This window comes from Dermacentor variabilis, chromosome 4, assembly GCF_050947875.1.
Source record: "Dermacentor variabilis isolate Ectoservices chromosome 4, ASM5094787v1, whole genome shotgun sequence".
In the NCBI taxonomy this organism is placed as follows: domain Eukaryota; kingdom Metazoa; phylum Arthropoda; class Arachnida; order Ixodida; family Ixodidae; genus Dermacentor; species Dermacentor variabilis.
The window spans coordinates 86,526,385-86,552,925 of record NC_134571.1 but is presented as its reverse complement, the minus strand read 5'-3'; the positions used below and the strand labels follow the sequence as shown (position 1 = coordinate 86,552,925).

The 26,541-nt window shown below is 46.5% G+C and overlaps 1 protein-coding gene across 11 annotated transcripts in view; it reads right to left on the bottom strand.

Moving 5' to 3' along the window:
- LOC142579476 (E3 ubiquitin-protein ligase TRIM33-like) overlaps positions 1-26,541 on the bottom strand; it is a 152,665-nt gene that overhangs the window by 45,501 nt on the left and 80,623 nt on the right. For 3 of the 11 annotated variants that reach the window (XM_075689693.1, XM_075689698.1, XM_075689696.1), the window contains exons 2-10: positions 14,116-14,435; positions 12,066-12,325; positions 10,994-11,204; positions 10,020-10,313; positions 8,073-8,147; positions 7,620-7,658; positions 3,639-3,959; positions 2,256-2,632; positions 356-619 (exon numbers count right to left, since the gene is read on the bottom strand). In XM_075689693.1, coding sequence (XP_075545808.1) covers positions 356-619; positions 2,256-2,632; positions 3,639-3,959; positions 7,620-7,658; positions 8,073-8,147; positions 10,020-10,313; positions 10,994-11,204; positions 12,066-12,325; positions 14,116-14,435 — 2,161 coding nt within the window. The remainder of the gene's footprint in view (positions 1-355; positions 620-2,255; positions 2,633-3,638; positions 3,960-7,619; positions 7,659-8,072; positions 8,148-10,019; positions 10,314-10,993; positions 11,205-12,065; positions 12,326-14,115; positions 14,436-26,541) is intronic. The other 8 variants (XM_075689697.1, XM_075689701.1, XM_075689694.1 and 5 more) reach the window with 7 other exon arrangements.

Below are 26,541 nucleotides of genomic sequence, written 5' to 3'. Positions count from 1 at the left end.
TGACTCCATAGCCAGCGGGCTATAACATTGGGTGAAGTTCAAATGTAGCAGGAACACATAGTGCATAAGTGCAAGGCATGACTGGATGAAATTGAGTGGGCTACCAGCTGATGTGGTTTGTCTCTGCTTTCCTGGAGGCTTTATGTCCACACCCGTGATAAGAGACTAACTAGTCCAGCTACCACAACAATTCTTGCCTTGTTCTTTGTTGTTTGTGTTCTGCCTTGTTGTCTTTCTGTTAGCTAGCGTTATGCTGCTCAACAAAATGCCAAGTAAGGGGAAATCTTGGGGACAACTCTCACTCAAGGGCACTCTCTCTATTTTGAGCATGGTGGCATGCCCAGAATGAGCTTACCGCTCAAGAACACTGGTTTCAGGCAGGCGTGGTGAACCAGACCCCGAGTTTGTGCTGCTTGCGACCAAGTGCGAGGGAAGACGGTTTGTGGAGGGTGGCGTGCCGTCCCGAGAACCTGACACGCGGCGTATCTGCTGCTGCTGGAGCGCAGCTGCCCGTGCAGCTGCCGAGTCCAACATGATGACCTTAGGAGCTGGCTGTGGTATTATCTGTACACCGGGTGCCAGTGGCGGTGGTCTAGGTAGGCCACTCGTGGGTGTTGGTCTGTACGGGAACATGAAACAAACTTGTGGAGGGCCAGAGCTATTCTAAAGACCTCACAGTGCCATGTGCTTCATCTCTGCTTTCCCTTCTTTATGCCCCAAATGTGCAAAGCACCTATAGAAGCATACCATAATAAGACCTTGTTGATATGTTTTTCAAGGAACTGCCAAAATTTTTTTTAATAACCTGGAAAATGTAACTAAGAGGAAGGCCGCAAATCGCCACAGAAATGTCAGATACAGCTCTGAATGACCGCCAGTATAGCTATCACTTGTACTGAGTACAAGGACAGCGCACATGTAATTAAGGAACACATACAATGTTCCGTGACAGTAACCCCTTTCAACTTTTGACGTGCTTCTGCACATAACACAGCTTTACTGCGGCAAAGCTGATCAAAGAGAACCAGCGATCACGCAATGCATATAAAACCCTTGGCGGTCCCAAAATAAGTATAGCCTTGCGCTTTGTGAATCTGGTAAAGTGTGCATGGTTTCCAGTTTTAACTGATGCACACTTCTTCAGATGCTTCGCCAAGTGCTCTGCGCATGTCTTCGCCCGTTATATATTGTACGGTAGTCCAGTGCCCGGCTTGTCCAACTGCACTCACTTATTGTAATAAGCCAGTTTGTTGCAACATACAAGCTGGCTGCACCGCTAAATTTACGTGACTGCCACACTCAAATGCAACGTAAGATATAGGAGCATTACACAATGGCAATGTATCAAAGGGGAACATAATACATAGGCGTCAATGGGAATCAAACGTGACATAGCCGCCGAGAAAATGAAACTGCGAGGAACGTATCAACAAGGTTCCAATGTAATCGATCAGTGTTCCTCACATGACTAGTGTTTGCAAAAAGAAAAGAAAACAGGGCAATAAATGCTCATCTTTTCCTGCACTGAGAAGCAATCACAGAACGAAATACCTTAACAGAGATTTACCACCATTAATTAATGCACATCACAACAAAGAGTTTGTACACCACAGACTCTGAGAGAAAGCTCTCATTCTAAAGCCTTGCCATGCAGCCTGAAATCTAGTGGCACAATGCATGCATGCCTCTTCAAAAAAAGTACAGCATGCCACAATCAAAGGCTACACCGCTGTTACACAATATAAGTGCTTTCATGGTCTCCATAACTCTGGCTCATAATGGTATATTTTTCATCCTTATTGATGCCACATGTGTATTTCCCAATACAACAGAATATGCCAACATCTTTCTTATCATTAACAGAAACAGTTTATTTTCTTTTGGTCAGCAACTTCGCCCTTTCACATGAACTTAGGTCTTGGGTCAATACCAGCTTGACCAATGGTGCAGAATTTCCCTCACCTCGCTATGTTTTGCTACCCAATGGATGGTGACAAGTGGCATTTGGTACCTAGCACTGGCAGGGCTATGCAACATTCATGGAATTGGAAAATTCCTACAATATCGGCAAGATATTGCAAAGGCCTCTGTGAAACATGACTGAGACAGCCTAAAAGCATTTCATGTTGAAAAGTTAAGCAAACAATTGCTAATCGCCTTATTAGTAGATAGTCTCGGGCATAAATAACACTTGTCAGACACACTGCTAGTAAGGCATGACTGAACACTAGGGATATACGAGATAAAATGCTCACCTTGACTTTTCTGCAGTCACCGGTGATATGGTAATGCTTGAGTTCAGCGTGATAGGAACACTGGCAGAGGCTGGCATCTGTTGGGAAAGGTGGTGTTGCTGCTGCTGCTGCTGCTGCTGTTGTTGCTGTTGCTGCTGGTGCTGTTGTTGTTGCTGCTGCTGGTGCTGCTGCTGCTGCTGTTGTTGCTGCTGTTGTTGCTGCTGCTGTTGTTGCTGTTGCTGCTGGTGGTGTTGTTGCTGCTGGTGGTGCTGCTGCTGCTGTTGCTGCTGATGCTGCTGCTGCTGCTGTTGGTGGTGTTGTTGTTGCATACGCTGCAGTTGTTGCTGCCTCATGTGTGCTGCCTGCTGGGCAGCGAGTGCCTGATGTGACGGCATGCCCTGCAATGAGAAGGCATATGCACAGTGTTCAGGAGATGAAGGGGCTTGAGTAGTCTGCTTTTACCACTGGTATACAGAGAAAGAGAGAGAGAGATTTCAAGGCATTTAGCTTAAAGGCTGCTAGATTTGACCTGCAAATATCCGTGTGAAGAAATAGTGCAGTAGCAGGACATGTAACGCAGTAAAAAAGTAAGTTTAAGATTACAGCTGACAAAATAGTGTTGATGTATGTGATGTACGCCAAGCCAATCACAATGCCTGAACTATGTGAACCAAGAGAAGAGACATTGGAAGCATCCTCGTGATCTGATCCACTACATTATCCAGTGCACTGCTTGGCCACTGGCCAGTATGGCGACTGAATGCTGGCTGAATTGGAAAAGAAGCGAGATCGTGACAGCTGAAGGACAATAATATTCACTAGCAACTCAAATCTGCAACATTATTTAATGAATGACCAGTTACTACTATACATTCACCAATTATGCACTGTAATTTGAGCAGCTTGACAGTCTCAACTACTTGGCGTCTGTTCCCATCCTAGCCAGCATTGGAGACCGTCTATGTTGACAGCTAATAAGACGGCTTAAAGCACAAGGAACGGAATGCACTTCGAAGTTGTCTCTGTGACTTACACCACCTCGTGATGACAAGAAAAAGCTAAGGAAAGCACACTTTACTGCAATTGTTTAGCTTTTTACAAGTGCGAATCGATGAAAAACACGACATAGACTAAAATAAGGCCATTTATGTGCAGACGTGCCCTGTCATGTGCAGACCATTTGTGTCCTGTCGAGATTTAAAGAACTCTGCTCAGTCGCCATCTTGTTTCGACAGCAAAGCAGCCTGCGTCACTTTTGACATTGATGCTGTCTTCGCAAAGTGTCTTTTTTGCTGGTTTTCATCAGAACAGGAATGGGACGTGAGGTGGTCCCTGTCTATTTAGCTGTTTATTTAGCCGTGTATGTTGAGTAGTGCAATATAGCTCTGACAAGAGGCAGCTTACATGCTGTTGCCGCACACCCGGCTGTGGGTGCATTGTCTGACCAGGATGTTGAGGCGTAGGGTGGGGGCTTTTTTGCAGGGTGTACGATCCGCCTGCGGCTGAGGGCCCCATACGAGCCATATGGCTCAAGGCAGCCATGCTGGCACCCCCCTTCTGGTTCATGGGGCCCTGGTTGAGCAGGTGGCGCAGCTGCGGAGGAGGAGCCCCCGGGTAGCCCCCTGGTACCCCATATGGGTTGGTGCCTGGGTAGGGCGGTGGGCGCACACCGGGAGGAATCCCGTGCACTGCACCCATGGGCCCCTGCCGCTGCTGCAGAGAGAACTGCATTGAAGAGGAGAGGGCAAGAAACGTCGCAGCCATCCCACCATTGTACAGCCCTAACTTCTAAATAGCATGTAAGATGATATACAGCAAAATCTCGTTAAATGAAATGGGATAATGAAGTAATGGATATAACAAAGTGAAATTTCCCTGAAATCTCCACATATAAATCTATGTATTTAAAAACTCATGTTAACAAAGTAAGAATGTCCTGCCAATGGATATAACCAAGTAGATTTGTCTCCTAAACCAGAAAATACCCAACTGTTGCATGCCGAACATATCGCTTTCCGCGAGATTCGGCACACATTCGGTGCAGGAATTCAAAATTCTCGCCATCGAGCAACGCTGGGCTTTCTCATCCCTGTGCATCCCTGTGCATAAGCAGCAGCTCATCATAATTATCACTCATCTCTCTCTCACTGCAGGCTGGCGCACTTAAGCCTGGCCTCCAAGATAACATTGCATGGGTCCAGGCAATCTCGCAGGCCATGCTTAGCTGTGCCCAACCTGTGGCAGCCTACATGATGCGGCACATTGAGAAAGAGAAGTGCAATAGTGATGGTGAGCTGCTGCTGCTGCCTGTGGCTAGCGTGGCACTGCAAGGACCAGTGCATCCACTTCTCTTTATCACTGTGGCGCGTCACGCAGGCTGGTGCAGCTAGGCGTGACCTCCAAGATCGCATCAGTACCTGTGCACTCTTAGAGCCGAGTCGAGCAAATTGGTGTGGAAAGGTTCACTGGCCTCCTCATTCAGACAACGGAGCCCCGTCAGGGTGGCAGATCAGCCTGGATCAGCTGCATAATTGGCTTGTCATGTTATGTGCCGTGTGCTGCTTAACCACGATGGACTTTGTGTCGTAGAGTACTAGTCATTTTCTTCAACCGCGCTGCAGTTTTTTTCAGTTTTAAGACGCTACGGATGAGCCAAATGGAAAGTGGGAACGAAAGACCATTACGTCGAAACAGAAAGCAGCTTCCATAAAGATAGTTGCATCAGGTGCTGAAAATTGTGTTTTGCGCACACCTAAGATTCTTTTAGAGTTTTATGAAAATTTCATCGCATACGTGGCCATGTAGCGGTTCTGCAGGCTGCAAGATCCTCTTCTTCTATGCATACTAAATGTTGTGCACCCCCTTGAGCTTACATTGCAGTAAAGTGCTATGATGAATATCATGAAGTAATTTCAGCTGCCCTTTCAACTTCATTATAATGAGGTGTAACTGTACAAATAATGCAAATCTAAGAACATAAAAATTCTAACACACCTCGACTTTTTTTTATCAAGGCCCCTAAAACAGACTTTCACTACAAGCGGTGAACAAACGAATATTAATCTTCCTTCATGCTCTACCATGCACCCTTCCATCTATACCTATTCTTAGCCACACATACTAAGCCTTCGTAGCACACTACAGAGACATACACGCATCGTAGCTCGGCATCAGGGCTGCACTCTTCTGCCTTTCTGCAATGCAACAAGTCTACAAACTCAACCACAGCAGTGCTGCGTGCTAGCTCCCAAGCAGCTTTTCACAACAAAACATGGCAAACAAAGCTGAGCTGGTCCCCTTATTCTTTTCTAGAATTTGAAAGACAACTTTAACAACATGTAAAGAAAACAATGTATTGCATTCTTTGTTTACATGTCAAAATTGCCTCGTGCAGCCTACAGAAGAAAATGATGTCACCATTATCAATGATAATGATGCCACCAATCATTATCAACCGCAATCAGACCCATGTTGCCTTTCATCACTCCTTGTCATCCATATAAACTCACTGACTGCTTATCTGTCCATGTTGTGCAACAACACAGACAACGCAGCGTAAACCATTCATACGGTTCAGGTATATTCACCTTCTGCAAACGTGGCTGCTTAGCCCAGAATGGCTGTCAAGGTTATAACCCTTGACAAAACTAAGAGAATCTTGATGTGATTGCAATCATGCTTGTTAGTAGATATTACATATGCATTTCACATGCATGTTCTCTTAATTCCAGTGTCGATAATGAATAAACTTGCAAATGAGCCAATAAAGAAAAAGAAAAGGTGTTTAGCCCAGTGGGTCAGCTCAGCTTCTGAGTGTGGGGTCGTAGGTTCGAAATTCACCCCCGCCACTGTTCCTTTAATTTTTCATTTTGAATTTATTCTGTTTCTTTGTATAGAGCACATCATGTTATGCATTACAAATGAACCGACAGACCGGCAGAGAGATTTCGTGGGTGAGTTGCCTAAGAATGCACCCGCATTAAAATTTTGGCAATGTAACACACACAACATTTCCAACATTGTAAATATCACTGGACGATGCACAAAATAATGTTAAGTCATCTGCCCTAAAAAGCTGCTTTCAAACCAAAACTTGCAGTCACCAGACTGACATTTACAGCCATTGCAACATCAGGAGGCAACCGAAATGACATCTGGGACCAATAGCACAAAGCATTTTTTCATAAATATGCCCCTGACTATGAGGATGTAAGTATGCCCCTGGTCACTAGTGATAATAAGCTGCCAAATAAGTTGTCGACTAAAAAAGAAGGGGAATTGACTTAAAGACTTTTGCCACTCAGAAATATAATGTGCGGCAGCTTACTATTCATGAAGCTTTTCTGCGATGGATAAACTTACTCATAGGTAATGGGCTTCATGACAGTGGCTCCATAAAGCCTCGTAAGCCAAGTGACCTTTTTTCATCAATTAGAAATAGGAACAGTCTCTGCCGCCTAGCAGTGCCAGATGCAGAGGTGCTGGGCACCGTGGGGAGACTCTTGCAACCAAAGTCATCGAAGAGGAAACAAAGAACTGCACAGCACACCACACTATCATGCTTTCCTCCAGAGATGGATATGACAGTGGTATAAATGTAATTCTGCAGTGGAGGAGCATGACCTAAAAAACTACTTCACAGGACAGCCAACCTATAGAACGTCTTTAATTGTCTATTACCCACAGTGAGCATAAAAAACAACCGTGCCTCAGAAAATAAAAGAGCACCTCAACTTGCTCAACAAGTGTTACCCTTCTTTGTTCAATCTGAGAGCAAAATAGTGTCAAGCTGAAGTAGTTGCACAATGTAATGTAACAACCGACAGAAAAAGAACAAAACTGAAACAGGTTAGACAACTCATACTTCAACATATTCCAATCGCATGCAGCACAACATATCACATTTAATGTTGCACTTCACTTCATTAAAATAAAACAGGCAGGCCTCAACCAAAAAAAAAAAAGCACATCAAGGTTCCAGTAGTTCATGCTTTTTTCCCATGACAGCCAACTCATTCCAGAGCCCATTAGGTTGGTTATTGGACTCAAAGGGTGCACATACAGTTTCACACTCTAAGTCGGCAGACACAAGCAGGGGGTCACAAGCAGTGGACAGCAGGCTAACAAAATTTCCAGGGACAACAAAGAGTAGTGGCTGCAGGTCATGTGGCCAAACCTAAGGTGTTTGGCCGCAAGTTGCACAGAGGTTGTGGGAAATGCGACATGGACAAGGGCTGACTAACACCTGCTTACCAATTATCACCAAGCAAGCGAAGTGCACACACGAAATGCATGCACACACATGAAACTAATAACTAATGATGACAACAAAATGACAGCATTTTGCATGCCATATGACAGAAGATATAACATGGCCAACAGTACCTGCTCTGACATAGCCGGCCACATCTGTGAGTACGGCAACTGCACAGAATCACAATCGGAAGATTTCAAAAGCCCAGCTTTCACTGTTGCTTCACTTATCGCTCTATAATTTGGTATGCAGTTGATCGTCAGCACTTGTCCACTTCCCCATTCCACTTTAATGCTGTCATAAACTCCATGCATCAAAGCTACCGTAGCCCCAAGGCAACTAACTACAGCATGAGACAGATGGCGCAGCCCCCCCTTCCTCCAAGGCCATCCCCAGCATCTCCCTTATGAGACAAGCGAAATGGGAGAGGAGAAGCTAGAGGAGTCAGAGGTCATGAGAGAAGCCTTCCCTCTCTGCAGTCCAGTGATGATGAGTATGGGAGGGGGGGTCAAGGGCAAGACTAGCAGGCTGGGGGGGAGGGGGGGAGCAGAAGAAAAGCCAGCCGGGCTTAAGTTTGTACCCACATGGTGATAAAGTCCAGGCCCTGGGCCAGTCGGCATTGAAGCAGGGTGGTAACCTTCGGGGTACCGGGGGACAGGCTGCGGTGGGCAGCGAGCAGCCACAGGGAACAAGAACACAGCAGGACACTTCACACACGGCTCTCTTTCCCTGTGCCTCGGGGGTGTCTTTTTTAAACCTGACGACACAGTTTTGTTTCTAGCACAACTAAGAGAACTTCACTGGTTGTCTCCCCAGTCTGGTAAAGCACAGGGCATGAATCAAGGTGCAGCATGGCTGAGAAATGAAATCGTTTTTTTTTTTTTTTGCCTCACGATGCTACGACACAGTTGCATTAAACATGTATGCGCACCAAATATGACTCTTGAATGCATGTGTAAGCACTGAGCCTGCCTGAGAATCTGCAGTGCGACAACTGCTGTGAAAACAGGACATAAGCATATAAGCGCGAACATTTACATGGCTGTGAAGAATAACAATTATATCCGCACAATATAACAAATGGAGAATATAATACAGAAAGACAAGATGACAGCCCACCACCAATTTAAACAAAAATAGAGAAGGAGTGAATTTGATTTTCGCCATAGATTCAGGGAACAACAAAAACTTGTAAGAAACAAAACTGAGACTAGTAATTTCAGCTGACAGATTGAAATGTAAAATCTTACATACTGCTAACAAGTAGGACAAGTGCCAGCAGCATTATCCTGCGGTTATAGTTTGTGGCCACGGTTAGTTCGGAGACGATGGCGTACGGTGCAGTTCACTGTCAGAGTGAATGTAAGAGCACTGTTCATCAAGCTCTGGGACATGTTAGCTGTGACTGCAGACAAATACAGCAAAAATGCACTGTGCAGGCATGCTGTGCCACCTGGTGCCACTTTCACCTCATCTCCATTGGAGAAATTATTTCTTGGACTTGCCACAGTGAAAAACCCGCCTGCATTACATGCTTTCATGACCACTCCTGAGAGTGGGAAGGATGGTACACTGACAAGCTTCTTTCATTTTCAAACAAGAAAGGTTCCTCTAATCTGATGCAAGAGAGAAATACGAGTTGTCAGTCAACGAATGAGGAAGCGAATTAATTTTGCAAGGTCTTCAACTTTGCGTGCAAAACGTAATGCATCTTGAAGGCTAGAAATGTGTATAGTCTATCCGTGCAAATTTGGTTTTGTAAGCAAGTCCACCATAATCATCACTGCGCCTTCACTTTCCTTAAGTATCATTTCGAAATCTTGGAGCACATGTGGCTTAATGATATGTAAGTAATACAACTCCTCTAAAATATTCTGTGTATTCTTGCTATCACTACAGCTTCAGAAGCTGCCCCACCAATCAGGAGGAAACAACTCCACTTACAAGTTAGTGGCAGTGAAAGAATGAGCAAGTTGCAACCAGTTTAGACACCAGAGTTAGTTACACACACATACACGTACTCAAAGGAAAGTCAAACATAGAATCAAACTCAACAGAAAGCTGGAGTGCCATCAAAAGCAGACACTAGTAATAATAATTAAAAAGAAAACAGAACCCACTTTGTGGACATACATAAAGGTTTTGCTCAGCAAATACATTGAAAGATCAAAGCAGTCTGCTTCCTCTCCCATGTCCATACTTTTTCGGTTGGGATTTTCAGCTTCCTCAATAAACATTTTAAAGCTTTGGAGGCTTTTCTCACTGCAACAGCAGTACAAGAGGCTACTGTTCCACTGAAGAAAAGCAGTGGAATTTGAACACCTCTCTGGACAGCATAGCTAAAAAAGTTTTGCCCCTTTCGACTTTGGAGGCAACACATAACGACATGGACAAAATTTTTACACAGCTCAAGTAAGATCCACAAAAGAAGTCAGGTTTTATGCATAGTACTAAATGTAGAAATAGAGAAGTGCCATAATTACTACAAGGCAAGTAAGGAAAAGCTAAGCGAAGAGCAGACAAGTTCTCACCTGCTGTTGCTGGTGCTGCTGTTGCTGATGTTGCTGCTGCTGTTGCTGCTGCTGTTGTGCTGAGGACACTGCATCGGGAGGGGGCCCAGACCGGTGCTGGTTGAGGGCTGCGGCTGTAACAAGTGGTGGCTTGGCAGCCCAAGGTGGGTTGCCAACGATGGGCTGTTGGTCCACGAGGATGCAACCCAGGTCACCAATGTAGTTTGTAAGGAAGTCGGCCTCATATAGGAACTTGATGTCCACAACATGTTGTGGGTTGGGTATCTCGCAGCGAGTCTTCAGTACCGTCCGCATCTGATGGGCGCCAAAGAAGCACACCACAGGATGTTGAAACCATGTCGCCTGTGTTTGTAAAGCTCGCCCTACCTGAACCTAGACAACTTACCACTCTGAAAGTTTATCATCACTGTCACTTGGTCGCAATGAACAATTCTAAACTACAAGAGTTGCTTTCAAATACAAGGCAGAACATGCCTAAAGGCATCAGAACATCATACTGTGTTAAAGAAGCCAAACTATGAACTAACCAATTGTTATGATTTCAGCTGAAGCATCCTTCTCAGCAAAAGCAACAGTGCGGGGGGCCTTTTACCTAAAGCTGAAAAGCATCTTTGTCAGTGAGCCCTGCCTCCCTTCCAAAACTAACGATCAACACACCAGACTGCCATCTCTCACAGCTCGTCACACTGAAGACCTATCTATAGGTTTTTTATCATCAAAAAGTTTATTCTCTAAAACTCCTTTCTCTGTTCCTGAGCTGAAAGTACTGCATTCTAGAAGTAACCCACTAATGTGCTTGGAAAAATTCATCACATGATTACAGATGCGATTTCACAATCATCTCTCTCTTCTCTATTTCAAAATGCAGCTCCTCCGAATCGCAACCACGTGGGTACAGCCTCTCAGAGCCATACCCGATTCTCCCCACAACAATGCCAACAGTACTAACTATGCCAGATAACCTTGCTGCCTACCTGATTGCAGATGGTTTTCTTGCTAAAAACGAGTGCCACATCACTTCCACGGTTAATCGCGGCCTCTGCAAACTTGTGGCACTGTGCCAGTTTCAGCGAGAGAGCCATCAGCTCCTCATTTTTGGACGAAAGCTGCATCTTCTTCTTGTTGCAGATGTCATTGAGCTCCTGGAGCAGCAGCTTGCCTCGCTTGTTTATTTCGGTGATGAACCTGAAAGTATAAATGCCCAGCCAACATAATTAAGTTCTCATTACTCATACACAGCCAGCTCTCTTATAATTTATATTTCTTGTCAAAAATTACAAGCAGGACATTTTGACAAGTATATTTCAAGCTGCATTTCCCACATAAGTGGGAGTCTGCTCTGCAGATAAGCATTAACCCCTTGGCTCTTAGCAGCACTTTGTGAGTGTTCAGCACACTAGAATACAAAGATAAATATACCAGAAATGCATCCCACTTACATTGGCTCCTAGCAACATCAACAATTTTCTGCTACGTGGGAATTATTTCATGCTAAATAAAAACTAAATTTTTTTAATGAGACATTTTCTTTGAAAGGTTACTTAAACAACCTGGTGGTGCTGCCCACAAAATTCAACACACTCCTATACAAGAAGCAAGAATGTGCATATAATTAAGTAGAAATAATTGTTGGTCTAGTTGGTCTTGCATTGTTGACGAGTAAAATTAGTGCAGCAAGAACACAACACACACAGGAAGAGAAGACAAAGTCACTGGCAATGCTTATAATAGGAGCCTTCAACAGGTGTAATATATTTTAACCACAGGTAGACCACTATCTATCTTGCCCACTACTGTGGATAATTCTTGCAAACAATGAAAGTTTAAGCATTGTAGACCTAATGACTTGGGGCCATATTTTGTAACAATATGCTTGATTTCCCAGAGTTATTTTTTCATCTTCATATTATGTCAAATGGCCCATCTTGTAGATGAAAGTGGAATGGTAAAACCCAATTTTGAGCCACAAAGAATGGAAAACCAAATAAATTGTTACAAAATGCACTCCCATGATCCTGTCAGGTTCGAGAAAAGACGACAACTCACCTGACCGCGAACATTTTGATGTCGCTGGTAACCTTCTGCTCTTGCTGGGTGATCTCATGGTGCCGTTTGCTCACCAGGTTGCGGGCACCCTCAATGTATGACTGCTTCTCATGGATCTTGGCCAGCAAGCTGTTAAGGTTGGTCTTCTGTTGCTCACATGCTGATGAAATGAACTGATACTTGTGATCTTTGTGCTCCTGGAGCTGGCAGTCACGGCATGTCAACTTGTCACAGGTCTCACAGTACAGCTTTAGTTGCTCCTGCACAAAAACAACAGGCAGAGAAACATGAAAAAAAATAGGCAGGAAGATTGACAGGTTGATTGGGTTTGACATCTTGAAGTAGCAATGGGGTTATGAGGGACTCCACAGTGGAGGGCTTTGGATTAATTCTGAACACCTGGGGTTATTTCATAGTCACCTAAATCAGACTAGCATTCTTGCCTTTCACCTTCATCAAAATTCAGCGGCTGCAACCGTAACTAGAACCCATAAGCTCATGCTCAGTAGAAAACACCATAGCCACTGCGTCACTGCAGTCAATCCAAAGGAAACTCTCCATAAACAGTCATTAGTGCACCTTTTCAGCAGAGAGTGTGCGGTGCCAACAGGCGATAAACATACACATAGAACACCAATGACAACAATAAAAAAGCAACAATGCTTACAGCCATCTGTTTACACCAAATGTGCTATGGAGAATGAAACCTGCAAACCATGCAAGCCTCGACAACATTGCATCTTTGCATTTTGCCACTGCAAACCTTTCCTGGACACTGTTTTACCAAGGCAGAGCTCTACACATCAACCATGTTTGTCAATGTGGCCATACAGCATCATGATCATGATCATGATCATCATCATGATCAGCATCATCATTGGTGCGCACTGTCTGCAGGGTCAGCAATGCAGTGGCAGCGGTAGACAATATTTTCGTTTCCTTTGCGCTATGGCAAGGGTGAGGTGGTCTGACGATGACATGATAACATCAACTTCATGATGAAGACTACAGATAGCCCCAACAGGCGTAACGCAGAGGCTGTGGGTGGACAGAAGAATGCACAAACACGGAAAACCTAGTTTTTAGCTCTCATCTGCAATCACAGTAAAATGAAACACTAGGTTCATAGCATAATTTTAACACTGCAGAGACAGATCATTTTTCATCATTTTATTTTACCTGGTAACTAGCCCATGAATTGTACACATGTGTGCACACATACTCAAATGTGAAGACAAGGATGTGCGCATGTATATGACACACACACATACATATACACACTAGCTATATTTACACATTTACTTTTCACATAACGGTACTCCTGTCTCACTAATGATGGGCCCAAACTTGCTGCTTATGCATTCTTAACCTGAATATAACCAACATGGGCCATAGGCACTGAAATTTCAACCAGAAATTGAATAGACATTTACTGTCAAGTGCAGTGGTTCTGAAGCTTCATTTCATTGCCAGCCTTATGATTAGTGCAAGCACCAAGATAAATGCATGCATGATCGTGCCCACTTTTTCACCACTGCAGTGCTGTTAATCAGAAAATTTGCAGCACTCTGATATGGAGGCAAACATGCTGCTTTAGTGTCACTGCAATGTGAAATGTAGTGAAACTTTTGTGAAACTTTTGCATACGTAAACTAGGCCAGCCAGGACAAGCTGGAAAGAACACAAACAGAGGAGAGACATTTTACTTAGAAGAAAGCAGAGGACTGTGAAAGAAATGAATGGGACTAGCAATGGCTGTGCATGTAACCATTTGAACAGGAGTAACTACATTAGAGTCACAAGCCTGCACAATTTAAGCACCATCTAAGTAAGTGCAAGAGTGGAAGAGATGGTAATTATCCATTCTTAGATTTTGTGTGGAAGTCATGAGATGGATGTGATGGCATATACGTCAAAACACAAACAAGCATGCTTGTAGTTTCCCCTTTCCTCGCCTGATTGTGCAAATACTCACAAGAACAGTTTTTCAATTATTTAGTTTCTAGAGAGTAAACATAGTTTGGAAAATATCGGCCTGGAGGTCACTAACCTGCTTGTGGTTCTCGCAGAACATGTACTTCTGACCGAGCGCAGCAGGCTTGTCTCCCTCGAGTTCATCCTTAGCGCGGATGCTGTGGTCCTTGGTGACACGCACGCGCTGATGGGCGTCAATGCAGGCCTGGCACAGCCAGTCCTGGCAGTCGACGCAGAAGCCAGAGGCAGTCGCACTGTCCTCGCAGCTTGTGCACGTGTGTGTCCGGGTCGCCTCACCCGTCTTGGCTTCGCTGTTGCTAGCCAGGTGTTCCATCAGGAACAGGTGACTGATCACGTCCTGACTGGAGATCTCCTGCTGGCACTCTGCGCACCGGACTGCAGAAAACAAACACAAGGATGCATGAGTTTGACATAACAGGCAGAATTTTACTGAACCCTTTATGACGTGAAGATGAATGCTACATATTGTAGTGAACTCTAACAACAGAGTAAGTAAGGCGCTCTGCTCATGATAAGATAATATAAGAAATCTTTAACAAGCTAGATCTGCCAATTGGTTTCTATATGAACCTTATCATTCTCTCCCTCTCTCAACACATGCAAATAAGAAAAAATGAAAGAGATAAAGGCCAGCTGGATATTAATGGCAGTCTTTGTTTATTTTTTAAATGCACAGGAGCACATTTCCTTGAACTCAATCATAAGTATTGCACCAGTGAAATTTTTCACACCAACTTTCTGCTGCGTTCTGTTGGCCAAGATAACAATAGAACATGAAAGAGGGCTAGTAACTGTAACTTTCACTTTGAGAGCAAGTAGTTTGTGTTTTTATTTTTTGTTGTACGCTTCTTAGAATAGCTAGGTGGCAAACACAGCACACAAAGTTCAAAGAAAAAGTCCAGATGCCCACAAATTGAAAATAATCTGAAAACTACACCAGACAAAAAGTGATGATTCAAACTTGACGGAGCAAACGGGGTAAGTTAATGGTGACAAGACACCACAAGGGAAGCATTAGGCCAAAAAAAGGGAGAGGAAAATGGGCAAATGGCATTGTGAAAGGGAAAATTTTGACACTACTAAAAAGAAGCTACCTGCATTTACAGTGCATAACACAAATGCTGTATTTATTTAGTCTAGAATTTAGTATTCAAGTATCTTGTTCGGATCTTTTAGCAAACAAGCAACAGTGCTTTCAGCTGAGTGATTACTTGATTGCTCTTATTTGTTACCACAGTGATGCTGAAAGCATCTTGCCAAAATCAAACGACAACAAGAAAAATGAATGTCGTCAATGAATAGAACTGCGAACTGTACAGCCAAGCCGTACTCAGGAAGTAGATTTTCTTGGATCAGACTGACTCTTTGACATTAAGCAGAAAATGAGTGACATACAGGTGGAAGTTAAATACCCTTGTAAGCTTTATTTACTCTTGCCATGAAACATTATCTCAGAACTGCATGTAATTGTATATTAAAGCATAGAAATCTCATAATCTTGCTAATAATCAAACTCAAGTTTGTCTGGCATCAAAGTAACTGTTTATTAAAATTTAAATATAGACTTTCTACACAAAGCTCTGCCCGTAGTGTAGCTTTCATCAGTGTTCTGGGTCTTAACATGCCTGGAAACATTTTCGCTCGAAAATGATAAACGAATGGCCTTTTATAATAAGTGTAGTAATAAATGCTGGTGGACAGGTTGGGAGCCCCTGAAACCTGTTTTCTTGCCTCATTTTGCACAAAGTATACACAGAAGACATCATTGCCCTATGGCTTTAAACGTTACGAGAAAACATTTTGCAATGTAGATAATATTTGCCACTGTTTTATGCAAGATAGTGAGTGAATGATTGAACATAGTTTAAAGAAATATAATTTCCTTGAGCACTAGGTAGATGAGGCTAGTACAGAGATCTGAGTGCTCTGGGGAGATTTATACCAGTCACATGGGGCGCTTTCGATCGCAGTCGAATTTCTGGATCGCTAATGGTTCTCTTCCGCAGCGTACGCAAAGGAGCCAATTGCGATCGAGCAACTCGTTCCTGATCGGGCTCGGTAGCAACCGAAAGTACACCGTGTGACTGGAGTGTAACATGTATGACATATACCCCTTTCACATGGGGCATTTTCGATCCAGCCCTATCCGGATAGAATTTCTGGGTAGTAATTGACTCCCATCAGTAGCTTGCGCCGAGGGCCAGTAGCAATCGACAAATCAGATCCGGATACGGGGCCCATCGCGACTGAAAGTGCCCGTGTGACAGCAGCGATACACATAAACAAGACAAGGCTGTAGGGCTCGTGAAGGAGGGTCATGGGGATAGATGTGTCAGGGTACGAAGACAATTTAGATGACAAATTTCTCACTACAAAAAAGTTGTGACTATCCCAACGTAAACGAAAAGCGCCTATTTATCTACGCATATCTATTCATAAAATATCTGTGATAATGTTTCAAATACGAGTTCATTTTCTTCCAGGCCCAATCTCTTCGACCTTCGCCACTCAATAGCACACGGCTGCTGTCGCCGTATATCGTCACGCGGCGAGACGGCCGTTCACAGGAAAGGAACTAAACGGAAGGAAAACAATCGTGATAAAACACAGCACCCGCAAATGGTACGACCGCAAATCATTGCTTGCAGCTGGCAAGCGACGCGGCAAGAAGTGCTGTGAAATATTAAATACGGGAAGATTAAGGTCGTTACATATTCGGCACGCTCCCATTCTCGCGGGTCGTCCACGCTAATAAGATCTATACCCCACTTCAAACATATCAGGCAACGAACGCTACGAGGACTGCAGAGACTTCTCTCACGGTTCGCATCCGCAAAAAAAAAAAAAAAAAGAAGTTGTGCGTCACATACGAATGAATATTAGGTACACGCCACGTAATTCGATGTAAAGTTTAGTTTTGTATTTTCACATCACGAACTATGAGGTTTTATTACATGAAAGACGCCTGACATCTAAACATATTTACCAGCACACGAGCGGAGTAACATGTTTCTGCGACGAGCCTACTAGAAACACAAACACAGCAGTAATATTAGCGTAATCGTACGTAAACGTAGTGGAGAACGTTGTAGATCAAGGACAAGTGCGTTACGAAACGGGCGGAGTGAGACTTCCATAGCCGGACTACTTGCGTAGCTTCCACCAGTGTTGCTTTTTAGGTTACTCTAGCGTTGCCTGCTTCGCATAAAACGGAGTTTAGTACCACAATGTGCGCGCATATCGTTCACTGCATAGGTTGCGCGCATAATTACGGGCATGATAAACAACGATCATATTTATCGTCGCAAATATAAAAGATAAAGTGATAGAAATGCGAGATGAATAAGGCAATGAAAGCGTTTAGGCTTAACAAAGTGCGAAAAGCCTGTGTAAACGATAAACTTGCGTAACGGCAGCATTCAATAAGTCCCACGACAATCTAAATTATTCAAAACTGCCCTTCACACGCGAAACGTTGCGATTCCGTGCCAAACACTAGTCGCCTAGACAAGTGCTGTCCTAAAAGATTTCAATGAATAAACGAGCGTGTGCAGCATTATCGCTGAAACATGCCAGCAAAAGGAGTATTGCCTTGACGCGATCTGACCTTCCCCGCAGGCCCAGATTCACCACAAATGTTAGCGCACAAAGAGGCGAACCAACCAAGCGGGATTAGACGGGCAAAAAAAAAGGGGGGGGGGGGCAGACAGATTATCATGAAAACTCATATCAAGACCGCCAGTGATGCTGCTGCACCAAGGCCGCACAATACAGAGAGGAGCGTCGAGATGAAGAAACAAGGCCAGAGGCATGCGTGCCATCCTTTCCCAACAGACGCCAAGCGCGCTGCAGCTACGCAGCGGGGCGCGGCATCCAAGTGATGCCGGCCACGTCAAAGAAGAAAGGCGGCCGCCACTAGCAAGAGCGGCGCGAAGAAGCAATGCAGTAATTTAAAGAGAGAGAGAGAGACTTCGTGGCAAGGCCAGGCGCAGTCTTCCCAAGTTGGGAGTAGGAAGTGAACTCACGAAAAAAAAAATAGCCTACAAAATACAAGAAACAAAAATACAACCACGGTGGCTTTATAGTGAGCATGCAAGGCGCAGAGCCCCAGGGGAAGGAAAAGCTGAACGCAGCGACTGGGAACATCAGCCCCCACCAGAGCCGCCGCAGACGAGGATGCAAAGGGACAGAAAATATGGGTGCGCAAAAAGCAATCCTGCCCCCTCCCCCCTCCTCCGAGACGCGGGGCCACCTGTTCCGCGAATAGTCGTTGGAGTGAAGCGGATAGGGCGACACAGAAAGGGAACCGGTTCTGTTGGCGCATGGCCAAGCGAAGCCAAACTATTTGAAAACAACGCGTCCCACCTTCTCTTTCCGTCGTGGAGCAAGAGCACCAAAGAGAAAAAAAAAAAAGTAATAATAAGAGCAGGCACCAGACCCCTCAGAAAAAGAAGCATAGTGCGATAGCGGCTCCCGGGCTTTCGTCGTAACGAACCCGGCGCACACTGAACGGCGCCCCGGCATGCTACAAAAATAAACACCGAAATAGCAAGAGGAGCCTCCGCAGCAAAAGAGCTATGGGGCGAAGCCGGTCGCCTAGCAACCGCGCTGATGAGCTCCAGCTAAGCTTCGCCCCCGCCACTCACTCACTCTCTCTCCCCCGCCTCTTGACAACCCCGTCCCCAGCAAAGTATGCGCATGCCTCCCACTGATAGAGGAAGCGCACAGCTGGCTCGAAGCAACCCAAACACGCATCGATGGTCGCCTAGCAACGCCACACACGCACAGATCGTAAAAAACGCACCCGACACCGAACTCTTCTCCCCTCCAAACTACGCACCTTCGTTTTGCGGCTGTTGGCAATGCTGTTCGTTGATATCCATCAGCCACTCCTCCCCTCATCTCGTATGACGCAACCGCTCGCCGATTGCTTGCCGAGCAACTTGGTCGTTTGTGCCAAATGAGCCCATTGCCATTCTGAATGCTTAATCAACGAACGAGCATCTCGCTCAACTCCCGTGAATCTTTCCCCTTGAGAACAAGCAAGGGACGTATAAACGGCAATAAGGTTTCTCCCTCCTTCATAAACGCTGTCGCAACGTGGAAAGCTGCTGATTCACTAGAAGACAGTCGCTTCGAAAGAAAACACGAAACATCTTTATTTTAATTAGACAGTGTCTGCATGGGAGACAACTGACAATGCAGTGTCTGTTAACGGCCGCACATACGCCGGCCAGCAAAGTATAATTGAATTTTTGCTGAAAAATGAAAGGGACGTTTTATCATAACACACCTACTTCACACTTTCCAAGGAAAAATGAAAACGGGAAGAAATAACACTGACGTGATGGCAGTTCCACGCCACGTACATTGGTACTGTTTGTTCACCGATACACGCTAGATGTCGATAGGTGCACTGCTAAAACGAATAAGGAGCACGATCGTTCTCAAGGACAAGAAACTCACGAGTACTTCAGAACGACCGGCTGCCTCTAGAAAGACCTTTTGTCAGCGGGTGTTCAAACAAAGGCTGCCGGTTCCGAAACGCACGCGCCAACAAAAGGTCCTCCATGCTGTACTGGTCGTTGCCCTACGATAAGAAGCAAGAAAGGGCAAGCTAGCGGGCGGTAGAGTCAGCAAAGAAACCCGGACTAAAAAGGACAACATGGCGGCCGTCTACCCTCCTACGAACGTGTGCCGAAGAGCGCACTAAGTCCTTCGCAGTCCCCATTCCAAGGCCCGTCAGGCGGTAACCATGGCAACCAGGCACGGTCGTCCGGTGCCGGGAGCCAGCAAATAAGACAGAAGCAAGCAAATGCATCGTCTGAGTTTCCAACAGACATCTGCGTCAGCAGGAAGCCACAGAGCCCAATAGTTCGAGCGCACAAGGGAGGGAAGGAGCGGAGGGGAAACGAGCAGGTTCCATTTGGGCGTTACCACAGCAACGGGGTGAGGAGGTTTATATGCGAGGTGGATGAGAGCACTTCACGAAGCGTGACTCAAGACCGCGTACAGGCACCGGCGCATGACCTCAGCTCGCCCCATGCGCCGCCGCCGCTCTGGCGCCATGCCCGACTAGAGGCGGGGAAGCCGCCGCTGGGTGTTATTTCGCTGCGCACGCAAGTCGCCAATACCAGCCGCTAAGATAAGATCGCCAAGCACTGCGCCGTGCGTTCTTTTTTTCTTTTTTTCGTGAACCTTGCGACATAAGGTCAACATAATTAATAAATTATCATCATCAGCAAGAAGCTGATTGTAGCACCTTACCAATAATCGCAACGGCAATCGTCATACCACAGGTGGCTCGCATCTTATCACTGAATTTGAGATTATCGATGGGCTGCGTGATACCACTACTGCATTTGCTCTTATCACTAAAAGCACGTATGCCAAAGTACCACCAACCGGCAGCTGAACACCCAGTAGACTCATGACTGATAAGATAAAGTTGGAGAACCGACACATAAGTGTTAAAATGAGCCGACCTCGGAACATTTCCACACGCGTGTAGCTGCAACACGGTCAGGATGACAGCGATAAGATAACGGACGCGTGACGCTAATGAGGTCATGAGAGCGGAAATTATTCGCTCTTTTCCTCTCGACTGAGCAGCGCTGGTCCTCTACTAGAACGCGACGAGACGGCATCCGGTTTTGGAACGAGTGCTTCAGAAAATAAAACTACCGAAACCGCCAGTAAACCCATCAGCAAACGAAAAATAAGAAAAAGCTACGCGCTACGACAGAACGTAATTCCGCGAACGTTGCAGGAGCAAGAGAAATGAAAGTGGGCGAGGAGGAACGACGAAATAGAGGCTGCGAAAGCTGGGCGTCGTCGAAACACACGCGAGGAGGAAAAAGCTACGCAGGAAGCGAACGGAGGACGCGCGCAATAGCGACGACGTGGAAGGAGAGTGAGAGAGATCAGGACAGGATGCAGGAGGGGGAGAAAGAGCCGAAGGGCGGCGAGCCCTAAACAGGGCGCGGCGGTTGCTAGGCAACCACGGCGGGGAGCCTCGATAATTCACGAAGCGCGCTCATACAACATTTGCATTGCTGAAAAACTGGCCTGTTATTCTTCCTCGCCTTCCCTCCGCGCCCTCCGCCTCTCCCACTGCTGGCGCTCCATCATTCCTCGCGCCAGTTCTTTCTTCTTCTTTCGCTCTCTTTCAAACGAACAGCATTCGAGCGCTCTCCATGTGCGCTTGTCAGACTGGCGCGCTGAGGGAATGGGAAATGTCCGTTGTCGACCGCCGTGCGCAACAGCCATGGGCGAACGCGCTCGCCTCCCTCCTCCCGACACTCACGGCTGCGGTTAATTTTTTTTTTTTTACCACCCTCCTTTAATACGACAGGAAGGAGACAGCTTGCGTCGGCTGCGCCGTCGCGACGGCCCTTTGCTTTCTCTCTGCTGCTGACACGCTCGACGGGGAAGGCTCGTTCGCTTCTGCAATCACGTGCGCAGCAGCTGCTAATCACGCGGCGCCCACGCGGAGAGGAGCGTCTGTTCACGTGATCGGGCTCGTGGGGGCGAGGACGCGTTTCATTTCGAAACACCACGTCACGCCGGATGAGGAGAATCAGCGGCGGTCGTTCTAACGGTTGGAGCGATGAAAGAGGGTGCGGGCGGCGTCAAAGTACCGCCTTTTATTTTTTAAGGTTAGCAAGTGAAAATGATAGAGGTGACGTTTAAACAGGAAACCCGGCCCTACGGGTAGAAATCTACTCCAGAACATGAGGGGAAAAAAACACACACGAGGTTTCAAAGCCAGGCCACAAATGTCAGGAGACCACGACTGAAATTGGCGTTAAATAAATTCTCGGGTGTTACGTGCCAACACCACGATCTCACTATGAGGCAAGCCGTAGTACAGGGCTCCGGATTACTTTTTTACCATGTAAGAAGCTTTAACGTGCACTTAATGGGAAACTAAACAGAAACAGTGAATCAGTTTAGATTATTGAAGTATTTTTGAAGAACTACTTTAGTTGATACCGCGGTAATGTTTCTTAACGAGAAAACGACAGTCGAAGTTGCGTTTCTGAATTTCGCGCCGAAACCCCAGGGCCGGTACGTCTGTGTGACGTCACAGATTAGCGTAGATTTTTTTTTTTTTTTACATATCAGGCGTTGTGGTTCAGTAAAAGATCTTGATATTTCCAAGTTCAGTCCTTGGCTCTTTCATGCAGTGTAGTACACTTATACCGATAAAGATTAACAATACCCCAGGAGACGGCGTCAGAATCGATGACGTCACGGCGAGCTTGTGCAGGAATTGCAAGGAGGCGTCGCCACCAGTCTCACGTTTTTGAGTGGCTTACCATGTGTCTTATCACGATAATAATAATAATAATATTTGGGGTTTTACGTGCCAAAACCACTTTCTGATTATGAGGCACGCCGTAGTGGAGGACTCCGGAAATTTTGACCACCTGGGGTTCTTTAACGTGCACCTAAATCTAAGCACACGGGTGTTTTCGCATTTCGCCCCCATCGAAATGCGGCCGCCGTGGCCGGGATTCGATCCCGCGACCTCGTGCTCAGCAGCCCAACACCATATCACGATAATAGAGCATTTAGGGTATGTGGAAGGGTAACTAACACCGCTAAAATAATTTTTCTCTTTAGTGCTTCTTCCTATCAAAAGCGCACGAGCGTTTAAGCATTTCGCCCACATCGAAATGTGGCCAGGATCGAACACCAGCGGCTATAGCGCAACGCCATAGGCACTAAGCTACCGCGGCGGGTGAAATTGGTCTTTAGTGCCAAGAAACGAATCGAAGAGCCATGTTCACAAACTTTACCTTTTCCATGATGACCAACGTGCTGAACCACGTGTTAACGCTTACCCCCCCCCCCCCCCCCACACACACAGTGCAGTCCCACTTAGTTTCTCAATTCTTGTACGTGATTCCGTGCACTGGCATCCATCCAGGTGGCATTGGCACTGGACGCCACGCCATACGCACGAAAAGCATCACATATTCTCTTACTTCGATATAAACTTGTGCTGGAGAAGCGCAAGCGGGAATGCTGGAATGGTGAAGCAGCGCCTGTAGCGGCACCTCGTGGCGGTTTTTTCAACCACAAAGAGTAACGGATTTTTTTTTTCTTTTCAAGCGGTTACCGTCAACGAAAAGCCACTTTACTAACGGAAGAATCATGGTAGAACCAGCTCGTTCCTGGACAGGCGACTATACTATATAACTACAATTGTACATATCCCGGAATGTCTACAGAATTTAAGCTGCGCTAAATTTCTTTTCGCGGCCTCTCAGTTCTTTCATTTCTCGTAAGGACAGTTACACCGCTAATAGGTCACTTTAAGCTCACTTCAACCGTGTTTTTACAAGCTGTGCACCCGTAAGGGCATCCATTGCGTCAAAAAGGAAGTGACTGCCACGACCCAGCGTGGGTCAACTGCGCTATGATAGTAGGCTCACAATTCACGTAACGCTTAATAAAATACGTAGAAATGTCACACCAAAAAGTTAACGTTGATATGTGCTCGTTTATGATGTTCGGTTAGTTTTGAGAAACTGTCCAGTGTTTCATTTATGGCTATTGAAAATTTTGACCACCGTCGCTACTACAACCACGGCAAAGTTAGGCAATGACATTTCTAGTAGCCACAAAGTACGTCTATATATAGACCATTCACAAAAATGTTGCTGCGCACGTGCGAGAACAAGATTTTCTAACCAAATAATCTCGATCACAGACTAACATAACGAAGTGTTGTTCCGATTGAACAGCTTCACCTCTACCACCGCCGAACCCTGCACCCTCTGTTACAGTGCCCATGCGTAGGGTAACTATGAAGACGTGGAATTTTGGCAGCAATTTTTGAAAACCCTCCGTGCTCTAGTGGAAGCGCAATTACAGAGGCCGCCGCGGCCTTTATTTGATCCCGTGACCTCCTCCCTAGGAACGCAGCACCATAGCTGCTAAGCCACCCCGGTGGGCTGTGCACTCTCGTTAAACTTAACGTCACCACATGACAGCCCCATTATTGGTACTCACGACTACGTCTCCGGTTTCCCGTAAATGGCAATACCTTAACGGACAAGCTAAACGTTCACTAATTTCTCAAACTGATAGGTGCAGAACCAGGGCGAAAGAAATTCACCAAGGTTGTCACAGGTAAAGATAAAGCCGACGTGGCGCCGAACGCGGTTAGGCCTAAAGATACGGATTATGGTAAAATTCCCTCTGAGGGAGCCAGTCCACGGGAGTGACAAAAAATGGGGGAGGGGAGACGTTAAGTTGGCAAAACCATGTGGATGAGAGAGAAAGAGGCAGGTACCAATGCACAAGCTCCTCAATAAGCAGCGGCCTCGCAGTAAGCTCTGCGCACCAAACATGGCGCCGCGGAAGGCGTACTGCCAGCGCAGGTGAGTAAGTCGGTTCGCAAGAAGTGCGGCCAATCCCAACAAAGCGAGAGGGCGCAGCATATGCGAAGCCCGGGCTCGTCGGTGCGGGCGAAGAAGGGGCGCAGGGCCGTTTCCCGGGGCGCACGCCATGCGGGTCGCCGCTCGCAACCGGTTCTGTCCGGGAAGCCGTGCGAAACAAGGGGGGCGCCGCAGACAGCAGCTCGGCGGTGGCGGCGGCAGCTGAACCCGCCCCGACGAGATTCGCATCCTCGAAACGTGCTCGCATGGCCGGTCGGCCGGACAAAAGGCTCGATGGGAATCGCAGAGGGAGGAGGCGACATTCCCTCTTGCAGCCAACCTTCCTCGCTGGCTGTTACAGCAAATGACTAGTGCCGCTTCCTCTAACGTCATGCGTGCAGACAACGACGACGCTTCTCAGGCGGCGCGTGACCTCGAAACTGGCAGGGAACAATCATAGGCTGGTGGCCAGCTCATCATTAAGAGTGCGCGCTCTCCTGCTGAGGGGATCTGCAGGGCCACGTCTTGGAAACATGTGAAAAGCTAGAAGAAGAGCCCGTCCTCGTGGAACTGTGTTCGCTGCACGTGGATTTCAGAAAGCGTGCCCACAGGGCGCAAACTTTCGAAGCGCGCGCATAAGTCTTAGGCGCCCTTGACTAAACTGTCGTTACTTAACAAGCTGTTCGCTAGAAGCTGTCCAGGGGAATGTCAAACAAGGTGCTCATGTTATGCTGTCGGGGCGAAGCCTCCCGTCCTCCCGAACAGTGAAAACAAAACAAAATGCAGGGACCATCAGTGTTTTATTCGAGGTCGTGGATAACTGCAAGAAACGGTGCATGTAATGAAGTAGGATGCGTAACGACCAAACGGCAGTCGTGAACACCCCTTACGAAGATGTGGTCAACTGTTCCACCGGTTCTTAGAGTGGGAAGATGCGGAAGGTCTTTATTTTTCTTCCATGTACTTCGGGAACCATACATTCGATGAGGCAGACGTGTCAACGTTCGAAATTGCCACTCAGCAGCACAAGCATGTTCCTTTATTATTTTTTTTTGCTTTTTGTTTCCTGTTTAACGGAATACGACCTAGTGTGTACGCGATGGAACTATAATGGACAGGGACTTTTGGACGACTTTTCTCAAAGCCACAGATCTGATGCATACGAGCGCGAGCAAGGTGTCCACGCTATTAGGTTCATTTGCGCAGCGCGATAATGTCACCTGCACTGTTGATGCTCAACAAGTACGGACAAACCTGGGCTAAAGTTACAGCTTAACTGCCACAAGTGTGAAGCGTCGTTGATTTAAGTCATTGTATGCGGTGACTCCCGCAGCGCACTTATGTGCTCTCTTGGCGCTGCTGACGCACTTAAATCCGGTGATGGTGCCAGACACATCTTGCCACGTCTTCAGAGCTTTGCAAGCTGCGGGTGTAAATTTTCGGCAGCAACGTGATTACGAAGTTACCGAAAATTTACACCCGCAGAGAAGTACAATACACTTGTTTACTGCAATATTAACTGTGTTTGTCTGGTTCAAACTTGGGCCACCAGGTGGCTGCACCAAGAAGACTGTTCGCATTTGCGCATTTGCGCCTCCGCTAATCTGGTAAAACGCCCAGTCAGCTTGCGTTTACCGGAATGGCCGGCACGCTAAAGCTCTCTATTGTTACGTTTGGCGTATTCGCTGAAGAGTGGAGGCCGGGATCATTGTGATACCGACGTCAAACGACATTGCACTGAGTCAACGTGGACAGCGAGATGATGCCAGAGTCACATGGGTAACGTGACCTCTTAGGGGTAGCGATGTTTTCGGCAGCCCCAACAACCCAAGGACGCAACCAGACGCAGCGGTCTGCGCATGCGCAGTACAGTCGCCCCTATAGTTCTTGCGTGCGCAAGCCGCTTGCGTCTCCTAAACTAAAACTCTCTGTTGCGGCGTCTGCTACGGCGTTGGCCACGCATTATTGTATGAAACTCTATGGCCAACGCGAATCGCGGGCGCGGTAGGGACGCGTTGCGGGCGCTCGTGTGTCCCGAAAGCAATCCGCGACGTGGCCAAATTGCGCGCCCGCGCGGGCCTCATCTTCAA